This window comes from Belonocnema kinseyi, chromosome 10, assembly GCF_010883055.1.
Source record: "Belonocnema kinseyi isolate 2016_QV_RU_SX_M_011 chromosome 10, B_treatae_v1, whole genome shotgun sequence".
In the NCBI taxonomy this organism is placed as follows: domain Eukaryota; kingdom Metazoa; phylum Arthropoda; class Insecta; order Hymenoptera; family Cynipidae; genus Belonocnema; species Belonocnema kinseyi.
Window position 1 is genome coordinate 71,862,971 of NC_046666.1, and position 11,686 is coordinate 71,874,656.

Consider the following 11,686-nt stretch of genomic DNA (forward strand, 5'->3'; position numbering starts at 1 on the left):
GAAAACAAAAAACAAAATAATATAAAATGAGTGTTGGCGCGCGCAGCGCGCAGGTGTGGTAGGCCCCCATTAGTACTTTTATAATCATAAGAAATATAACTTGAGAGCTCTGCTATCATTTTTGTGCGATTCATTTTGTGTTCAAAAAAGACGGGCGATTTGTTTCTGAGTACATATTCCCGTTACAGCGGGCCAGTGCGGAACACTTATTTTGGCTTCTCATTTGTTTCTGTTAATTGGTGATTGCTTTCTGCGTACACACTCTCGATACTGCGAGGCGAATTGCTACTCATTTTATGTCTTCATTGGCTAGTTATTGACATTATCCTGAACATATCTTGCCTTCATTGGCTAGATAATGACTAAATCTCGCTCATCCCTTGCCTTCATTGGATAGATAATGACTAAATCTCGCTCATGTCTTGCCTTCATTGGCTGGATATTGTCTAAATCAAGCTCATTTCATGCCTTCATTGTCTATATAATGACAATATCCTTAACAAATCTTGCCTTCATTGGCTAGATAATGACTGAATCTCGCTCATGTATTGCCTTCATTGGCTAGATAATGACTAAATCGCACTCATGACTTGCCAAAAGTCATTCTCATTTCTTGCCTTTATGGGTTCTATATTGATTTCCTCTTCATATCTTGCTTTTATTGGCTGAATATTAGCAATAAATTACAAGTTCACATTGAATGACCTTGAAAGCTGACCTGTGTCTTAAGGCCATGACTTTCTTTGCATTTCCCCGTTAGAGCCCAATAACTTTCATAGGGAACATTTTTTTCGCAGAGCTGCAGTTTTCAAGATATTTGGTAATGTTTCTTAAGAGGGTTGGATGTTTAACCCTCTATAACTCGAAAACTGTCCATTTTCAGTCTTTTTGCCCCATAACACTTTTGATCGAGACATTCTGAACTACAATTTTACGAAGTTCAATCAAAATCGACCAAAGGCCATTTAATGTACATTTGCTGCGGGGTCCTTTGCATGTAATATTATTTTATACTAGCAATCATCAATCCAACAGCTGACACAATAATGAATTAAGGGATTCAGCAATATTTAAAAAATTTCCGATATTAAGACAAACTTATGGAATTTCAAAAAATGTCCTAGACTTTATAATGACTTAAAAATTGTCTTAGTATTCAAAAGGTTTGTGGGTATTTGTAATGATTACAAGGTTCTTCAGAAAATTTTAAAAATGCCAAAGGATTTTCATGCAAAGATGAGATTAAGTGAATTTTAACGGATCTTCATAATTAAATAAATTCTTAAAATTTTTCATATTATCTCTATGATTTGGAAAGACTTTCTTATGAATTAAAAGATATTGTAGGATTTTAAAGGTTTGCAGATCATTTTAAATATTTTCGTTAACATGCAGTTTCAAAGAAATTGCTTGACTTTAAAAATATTAAAAATTACTCAATAGGATTTATAAGATTTTAGGATTTTGAAAAGATTCCGAGGGATATCAGATGATTTAAACAATATTTTCTGATATTTCAAAAGCAAAAACTACCCCTATCAGGGAGTAGAAACTACAACGGTAAAATGATTAAATATAATTGAGGTACATATTATACTGTTATGATAGAAAACTATTAGACATTATTTTAACTGCTTTCATGGTACCGGTGTCGTTTTCACCCCCTGATAGGGTTATTTTTCGGGATTTTAGGAGTTGAAATGGTGCTAAATAAGTAGAATTAAGTTAGTTATAATAAATTGGCACTAATTGATTTTACCTATAGAAAAAAATAATTAAAAAATATTGTATACATGTTCTTGTTCATGACGTATTTTTCACCCCCTCATAAGGGTAGTTTTTGATTTTCAAGAATCGGAGCTTTACTGAGTAAGTATAATTGAGTTACGTATTATACTTTTATGATGAAAAACTATTAGACACTATTTCACCTACTTTCATTGTACCGGTGTAGTTTCCACCCTATGATAGGGGCAGTTCTCAATTTCGGCTTTTTTGGGGTCCCTCTTTAAGAATTCTACTTTTATTTACAAATTTATTTACTTTTATTCACAAGTTTATTTACTTTTGTTGAAAATGCAACTGTTCAGGTAAAAATCATTTGTTTAGGTTGCAATAAAAATCATTACATTGTAGGTGAGAATTAAAATTTTGTATTAAAGATTCATTACTACGGTTGAAAATTTTAATTTATTTTTGAAAATTCTGTATGACACAATCAAGGATGCACAGCTTTCCTACATACATGGCTTCATCACAGTTTACGACAGCTCTATGAACATCATCGATTTTAAATTAGGTTTTAATTTTTTGTTGGAGCTAACAGCATGATTCAATTTTGGCTCAATCAGGGCTGCAAATAGTTAGCTAATGTTACTGGGTCAAGTTTAAATCCAGATGCCCAGATTCAGAACTGTAAGCCGTAAGGGAGCATAAATACACAAATAAGTTACCTAAGGGAATATAGAAATTTAAATAAAAATGTTACTATTTCAGATCTCGGACTAAAGACAGTATTCACACTTTTTTTAACGGTGAAACTGTTTTACTACTTTTTACGAGAAGACGGCTTTATTGCTACTATTTTCGAAAACTTATCTTCTACCGTCATTGGAAAGTGATAAATATAAGCAAGGCCATACTTTACTACAATGGCTATCTGGCAACGTCGATATTGATGAAATAGAAGCATGCATAGCATATTAAAAAAATAGCGGCGTATAGTCTCGAAAAACTAAGAGATTTGAAAAAGGGGATGGACTAGTTGTCTCGAAAATTCAAAACGACTAGCCAAACTTATCAAAAATATTTGATTTCTTGTTCCGAATTTCGGGTCAACGAAACACTTCGTAAACAAAGATGAGAATATAGAGCTAAGCTTTTTGCACAAATTATCATTAAATAGATCATGATTGATAAGAATTTTGATAAAGAAACTTTGAATATATAAGAAAATAATTTAAAAATACATTCAATGATTTTAATAAAACTATCTCACCTAAATCTTCTAAAAAGTTTGAGGCCTGATATTTCAAACTTAAAATTTTTCAAATTTTTTTTTGGGGCGCAATTTTATTCCGGCCTGTGGGGGGACGATGAATAATCAATCTGCACCGGCCGAGAAAAAGCTTATCATGGCTCTACCACGATTTAACCAAAAGTTAACCTATATTTTCAATTTGAAAAATCCTTACAGCCTCGAGTATTAAATTTTGGTGCATTGTCAATCCTTAAAATAAACTCCTGGTGTCTATATTTTATTGTGGTCACCAAAAAATAGTAGTCTGGTTCATTGAGTTTCTGGGCTGGTACATATTCCAAGTAGGTTTCAATTTTGAAATTTCTATACACGGCTGGTGGTATGTCTCTATTGCCCTCAGCTATCTGCATAATAAGAGGTGCTCCTTGTGGGCTATTCCACACATAAACCAGCGTTTCGTCATAGTAGAAAGCTGCATTATGTCGAACTTTTTCTGTAAAAAAATTAAGATACGTGATTTAAAAAATGTGAAAAATCAATAATAAACATTAGTAGACCTCTTTCAGTATATTCTACCTAAAGATGTACGATGATACGAGATTTACAACTCTGGAGCTCGGTCTCACTTAATTCTGAGAAATTGATTAAAATGATATAATCGAGAATTCTTTTGTTTAATATCGTTTAATGTCGTCGTAAATTTCGAAAGATACCGATCGATATTTCCGAGAAAGTGATACGTCAACCGACCTGTGAAATGTCAATCACAAACGTCAAATTCCTTTTAACACTAGAATGACCAAATTTGAACATACTACCTGAACAAGCATATGGTTAAAAATGACACATATATGGTGTCATCGTAGTTTTTATAATTTTAAAGATTTGCTATTGATTCTTACTGATGTGGATTTGTGTTATCATGATATGAAAAAGTGATATCATATTGTCCACATAAAAAGGCGATTTACATCTTTTCCATTGTAAGAAAACCCTTTTAAGGTACAACAGTGCTTGGCATCACACATAAGACAGTATTTAATGCCAATATTTGTCACGATTTCTGGGCATATACTGAAGATTTGGGTAACTGCTGTTTATCACAAGTTTTGCCATTAATTATCATAGATGTGCACAAATTCCAATGAATTTCCACACAATTTGTAAATTTTTATAAAATTAGAGAATTTATGGTACGTTTTTTGTTTTGTAAAAACGGTTTTTTGGTTTGCTTAAAAAACGGAAAAAGCTACAGCAATTTATCTAAATAAAAAATGCGAAATTAATTTTCGATAAGAATAGGCTTTTTCTAAGTTAAAATTCGAAACTTGTTTTGAAGAACTTCAAGGGCCAACGATTTTGATTTTTTTTTCTAAATGATAGACATTTTTTCTTAGTTCAAGAAATTATTATATACTGTCTCGGTATTCGCCGCGAAGCATTGTTGTTTTGTGGTGTTGCTCTAGGTGAATATGTAAAATATAATATAAGGATTTTTATTCAAGAGTTTTTTTTCGAATCCCAAAAATTTGCTATTACACAGTGGTCCATAATCGAAAAAAGGTGCTCAAATTTCTCCAAAAAATATTTTTTTTTCAAGGAGGTTTTACTCATTGATGCATCTCAGTAGTACATGTGTTATTTATTGCTATATTCAATAACAATAAAATCTTTTTCATAAATCCGTGATTTAGTCTGAAAAGTGAGCATTTCGCGAGTAATATTCAACGCGTTTGAAACAAGGAAAAAAAGACTATGCAAGAAACACATGGCTTGTGAAATAATAAGGAAATTTCTACTTTAACATGGAATCGTCTTTTAAAAGTAAGTAATTCATTATTATTTAATTAGCGAATGATAATTTTATTGATTGATATTTACAAGAATATGTACTGAGTTCCATCGAGACATTTATTTTAAGACACTGATTAGGCTGTTTCCTGTATTTCGTGTCAAAAATTCAGCTGCGGATAGCTGCGGTTTTAAGTTCAATCACAAGTTTTGTTTCAAGCTTCATACAATTTTATAGCTGTTCCGTTTTCGTATAGTAAGTAGTGTATCAATTTTGAAATGAAATTTGACGGTGTTTTATTCAAGATTAAGTAAATATTTTTTTAAAATTTTTGACATCGGATTCGTAATCAGCGAATTCAAAACCTCCCTTATATCAATTTTGAACAGAATCAAAAGTTTATTTAGCATATCAGTCCTGCAATAGTGAAATCGCTATTTTGTTTAAAAGATTGTTGACATCGGTTGTGTTAAGAACTTCGGGATGTAAACTTTCCTAATTTAACGTCTGGGAAATAACAAATTAGTAAAGGTAAGGAAAAACCTAATTCCCTGTCAACCTTATAATTTTAGTATTTAACGACTACAAAATTTTTCGACTTTAATCTATAAATTTCTACGTAATGACCTGCGATTATCTGATAAGGGAATCGGTGTGATTTCGAAACGTTATATTTATACATTGCTGAATGAATAGTCTGGAAAAAGTCGATGAAATCAGGTTTTTCCTTAGCAGTACTAATTTTGACATCGGATTCGTGAACATCTAACTTAAAAATCGCCTTTTACCAATTTTTACAAAAATTAAAATTTTTTTAGCTTATCCGTCCACCATATTAAATGTCCATTTTGTTTTTCGAGTTTTTGACATCGGATTCGTTATCAGCGACCCCAAAAACCCTTGATTAGCAGAATTTCCCTTATTTTATGAACATTTTCTACCTTTGGCCAGCTTTCCGCGATTTGCTTACTCTGTATATTGTTCTAAACTAAAGATAATTCCATTGAAATCCCACAGTCAGTTAATATAAAAGAAGTTACCAAATTTCGATGAAGTAAATATATTTTGAAAATCTAGTCACCCTGCTTCATGTGTCTTTAGATTATTATGTCATTCTGATATCTTATTGTCCATTGACATCGTTGAAAATGTAGGATTCTTGCGCATAGAAACATAACAATAACTTGTAAAAGTCAATTAATTAATTTATGAATAACTAAAAATTACTGAAAAAAATTTTCTTCTCGAACTTTTGTATCAAAATTTGTAGTGCGTAAAAACACCATCAAAAATCACGCATGAAGATATTTCATGAAATGTGTTCATGTTGCGACGCCAAATTCGAAATCAGAGACATTGAAACCCCCTTTATACCAAGTTTCAGACAAATGTGTAAAAGCTAACAACTTTAACTGTCATATTAAATATGTCATTTTGAATATCATGTGTTATACAGGGTGTCTAAAAAGTCCCAGGACGGTTGGATATTTCCGCAGGTAAAATATTTTTCAAAAAAGTGAAGGTCATTCCTGTAGTAAATTTCAACGAGGAATTCAATGGTGACTTTCATTTTGAACTTGAAGTTGACCATCATGGCTTTTTGAAGGTCAACTTCGTTTTTTTAAATGAAAACTCCGTTTTTACATCTGCAATCGATATGCCGAAAATTCTATGTTCCGGTACGTACCCAAGTCATAGGTCAAATGTAACGTTCAAAGTCAGTTAGAGGTTATTTGAAGTTAATAAAGTTTTCCAAAAGGTAAGTGCAATTTCTGAATTAAATTTCAACAAGAAATTCATTGGTGACCTTTATTTTAACCTTGAAGTTTACCTTCATGGCTTTTTAAAGGTCAATTTTGTTTTTTTAAATGAAAACCCTCTTTTTTACATCTGCAATCGATAAAGCGGATAATTCAGGTACGTACCCAAGTTGTAGGCTAATTTTATCTTTTAAGGTCAGTTAGAGGTTATTTGATATTAACAAACTTTTCCAAGAGGTCAGTGTAATTACTTAAGTAAATTTCAACGAAGAATTCAATAATGACCTTCATTTTGACTTTAAAGTTGACCTACATGGCTTTTTGAAGGTCAACTTAGTTTTTTTAAATGGAAACCCTCTGTTTTACATCTGCAATCGATAGAGCGGAAAATTCTACGATCAACTACGTGCCCAAGTCATAGTTAAATTGTAACATTAAAGGTCAGTTAGAGGTTAGTTGATATTAGAAAGGTTTTCTAAAAGGTCAGTGTGATTCCTGAAGTAAATTTCAACCATAAATTCATTGGTGAACTCTGTATTGATCCTCGTTACAGCGTTTTGAATATTGTTAAATTATTAGGAAATTTTTCATTAAAAGTTCCAGGTGTTCTGGTGGGAGTTCTATTCCTCCTCGAAGAGTTATACAGTCCTATACCGTTTTTCGATGCCTAAGTCAATACCTAATGCGATACCATAGGTCCTATACCGTTTTTCCATACTAATATTATGAATCAAAACTAAATTTACGTATTACGAGTACATACTTACTATCTTTCGCTAAAAGATTATTATGGTGCAAGCGAAACTTTCGGAACGAAAGAGGGTATCTGTATTAATGATGCGTGGTTGGGGAAATCGAGTTCGATCTTATGATCAAGTTCGTTTGCTTTTTAATCGCACTTTTCGTAATGGAGAAGGGTTAAATCCTGTCTCCAAATCAACAATTAAAAGAACTGTAAGGCGCTTTATGAATCATGGATCTATCAAGGACCTTCAGAGAATTGGTCAGCCAAAAGCTGCAGGATCTGAGGAGATGCAGATGGACATAGCCCAAGCATTTGTTGAAAACTCACACCTTAGTTTACGTCGAGCTAGTGATGAGCTAGTGATGAGCTAGTGATGAGCTCGTTGAATGTACTTTCACTTTAAAAGGTGAAGTTAACAGGCAAAATTGTAGATATTGGTCTGACACAAATTCTAACTGGATGTTGGAGAGTCACACACAATATCTACAAAAAATTAATGTTTGGGCCGGTATCTTAAATGATACATTGATAGGCCCTTTCTTCATCGATGGTAATATCAATGCCCGTGCATATGAAGAGCTTCTCAGAAACGAATTGTACCAAGAATAAGGGAGATTACAGGCGATAATTTTCAAAATATTTGATTCCAGCAGGACGGAGCAGCGACTCACTACGGTAGGAAGGGTTGGGCATATTTGGATACTCAGTTCCCTCAAAGGTGGATTGGAAGAAGGGGTGAAATCGAGTGGCCTGCTAGATCTCCTGATCTGACGCCTCTCGACCATTTTCTTTGGGGTTATTTAAAGAGCAAAGTGTACTCAACGCAACCGCAAAGTTTAGACGAATTGCAGAATCGGATTCTGCAACAGGCTACTTTGATTGATAGGGAGATGATTCGTAATGCTGTAACTCATTTTTACAATCGCATAGCTTTTTGTCAAGAAGCTCAAGGTTTTCAGTTCGAACATCTGCACTGAAGCGTGAGAGGCAAGGGGACTCACGCTAATCAAGCACCCCAAAGGGAACAGAATTTACTACGTCCACGTCGTTGTTCCTGGGCAATGCTAAACGTAAACGTAAACTGCTTGGAAAAAACCTTGAAAAAACCTTGAAGATCATCACCAAGATCAATACAGAGCTCACCAATGAATTTCTCGTTGAAATTTATTTCAGGAATTGCACTGACCTCTTGGAAAACTTTGTTAATTTCGAATAACCTCTAACAGACCTTGAACGTTACAATTGACCTATGACTTGGGTACGTACCTGAACATAGAATTTTCCACTCTATCGATTGCAGATGTAAAAAAGGGGGTTTCCATTAAAAAAAAATTTGACTTTTAAAAAGCCTTGAAAGTCAACTTCAAGGTCAAAATGAAGGTCACCATTGAATTCCTCGTTGAAATTTACTTCAGGAATAACCTTCACTTTTTTGAAAAATATTTTACCTGAGGAAATATCCAACCGTCCCGCGACTTTTTAGACACCCTGTATATATTATAAAGATTTTTATTACAGAAATTTTCAATGAACCCGAAAAATTTGAAATCGGCGATCAAACCCCCCCCCCCCATAACATAAACAAAAAAGGTCTAAAATCAAACAGAAAAAAAGGTATGAAATCATGCATGTGTCATGAAAAGACTCATTCTAGCTGCTGTTTCTAGCTGCTGCGCATGCGCAGTTTGAGCCAGCTTACTTTTTCTTTCTGTTGCGTTTGCGCATTTCGAGTCAGAATTACTTTCCAGAACTGTTGGAATCATAACCTCACTTCATTATGATTTGACGCTTAAGAGACTGATTGAGGGTAGTGAATAGTTATTAGAAATACTCGAAGTGATGAGTTACCATAAATGACTGATAAATTACCATAAATTACCGATAAATTCCCAAAAAATTCCGAAAATTTTGGAATCTTTTAGATATCTAAAATTGTCGGTAATTTGACAATTTTTCATAAATCTCTGAAAATTTTGGAAATTTAGCCAATTTTTCATATTTTTTTTTTAATTTAGCAAATTATCCAGGAATTTTCTGAAAATTTTAAATTTCTTTCAAAAAGCTTTGGATACACTAAATTTCTATACATTTTCGGTAATTTACAAATTTACCAAAAACTCCCGGCATTTTTAGGTAATTTTGGTAATTTTACCATATATTTCCAAAAATTACCATTAATTTTCAAAATATTTGTTTTTATTGTTTCTCAAATAGAAAATTTCCCGCATTTTTTAGAAAAAATATCGTGTGCTATAGGAGCTGGAAGTAGGCAGTTGAAATTCTTGTGAAGTTTTCAGTACTTGTCATCAGCTCCTCTTCGGGTCGTCTCAGTCTCGTACAGCTAACTTCACATTCGTGTGGAACTGCCTACTTTCCGGACTTGTAACACAATATATTATTTTTATGGTAAGGGCGCTGTTTTCCGTTTTTTTAAACAGAAAAAGCTGTAGCCTTTTCTTCGTTCAAAAAATTAGAATATACTCACGCATCTGCGAATTTCGCATTAGCTGCTTTGCTGAAGCATTGGGGGGTGGTTCCTGTGCTCTAAATACATCTGTAAAATATAATATAGGGATTTTCAGTCTAGATTTTTTTTAACGAAACCCAAAAATGTTCTACTAGTCCAAACTAAAGATTGCTCAAATGTAATCTCAATGCCCGTTAATATTAACTAGGGTACCTTTGGATTAACTAAATATATTTTTAAAATCTAGAAACCCGGCTCTATGTATTTTTAGAGTATTATGTTATTTAATATCGTATTGTCCATGGGCGTGGTAGGAAATGTATGAGGTTTGCTCATGCACACAGAACAATAACTTGACAGAGACATTAAATTTATTTATGAATTTTACAAAAAATGATTGAAAATAAATTTTGCATCAAAATTTATAGTGCGTGAAAAGTCAACCGAAAAAAGATTATGAAGATATTTCATGAAATATTCATCTTTTACTCGATTATTTCATATAACTTCATGAATTCGTTCCTTATCTCTCTGAAATTTCTGAAAACACGGTTGATTTTGCGAAAACTACATATTTAAGATTTTTGTATTCTAATCTAGTATCTTTGTGGTACTCAGTTTGAACATTTTTCAAATTTATAACTTTCGACGCCAAATTTGAAAGCAGAGACACTTAAAACACCTTTTATGACAAGTTTTAAAAAAATATGTAAAAATGTAACAACTTTGACCATTTCATTGCATCCGTTATTTTGAGTTTCATCTGTGATATAATATAGTGATTTTTAATGAAGAATTTTTTCAATGAAGACTAAAAAATATAATTTTTGTCCCCAAAGCTCCCCTCATAATACACACAGAAATAGGATTTTTTAAAATTACAAAACGTTTGGAACAAATATGGAAAAATGTCATCTTAGAAGATGTTAAAAGAAGGTTAGTTAAAAGTTTTTATTTTCTGTACATTTTACCTGAATTACAGTAAAATATTTGAGTGTATAGAAAACGCCAAGTTTCCTATATTTTACTGAATACTAGGTAAAATTGCGATTTTTTACTTGTGATGAAAAGTGAAAAATACAAGGCAAAAAGAGCACATTCACTTGCAGACGATGTCTTTGTCAAACAGCTCGAGCACAGCCTAAAAATACAACATTAAAACATACGTAAAAGACACTACTGTGTATCAGCGGCTGGATTGAACGTGCCCGAGCGATCGTCGCTAGTGTATAGCCGAAACTAAGTTAAATTATTAATAAATTATACTAAAGCATTGTTATCAAAACATAAATTATAACTAAAATTACATATGACATAATATAGGAAATATTTAAATTAGACTATATGATTTTTTAACCCACCCATTTTCCAAAAAATTGTTCTTACAAAAATTATGATTGCAAACGAAATTTCACTCAGTTTACAAATAGGCGTGCGCTAAAATTATAATCATATGCTTTATTTTATATCATGCGTCTTTTTCATTTGCGTGGGTTAACGTGCGTCACTCTGTAGAAAAACGGGTTTCTAACCTTACTTTACTCTGGATCTCATTTCGCTTTAATATATCCAAAAAATGCTCATAAGCAATTTAATTACATATTGAGGCGTCCTAACGATAGGATGCCAACACACGCGTTTAACTAAATGATACTTAACCAAAAATGTAAATAATAAAAAGCTAACCGAGAAGTTAGCGCCAGAAAAGTCTTGCTCGCAGAATTGAGCAAGATGAAGCTAAGAGTTGGCCAAAACTAAAAGATGCTCGCTCACTCCATCGAATCATGATAGTGCTATTTCGGGCGAGAAAAGCATGAAGATAGAATAGGTAGATAGCCCGAGCTACGAGGGTGGATTGATAAGTTTCCGGCCTGACCAAGAAAAACAACGTTTTTAAGAATTTTTTTTTTTATTTCTCAACATAATCTCCTCCAAGGCTGAT

The 11,686-nt window shown here is 32.8% G+C and overlaps 1 protein-coding gene across 1 annotated transcript in view; it reads right to left on the reverse strand.

The window, feature by feature from the left end:
* LOC117181194 overlaps nucleotides 1-11,686 on the reverse strand; it is a 19,004-nt gene that overhangs the window by 1,235 nt on the left and 6,083 nt on the right. The window contains exons 2-3 of the mRNA XM_033373760.1: nucleotides 9,763-9,831; nucleotides 3,195-3,473 (exon numbers count right to left, since the gene is read on the reverse strand). Coding sequence (XP_033229651.1) covers nucleotides 3,195-3,473; nucleotides 9,763-9,831 — 348 coding nt within the window. The remainder of the gene's footprint in view (nucleotides 1-3,194; nucleotides 3,474-9,762; nucleotides 9,832-11,686) is intronic.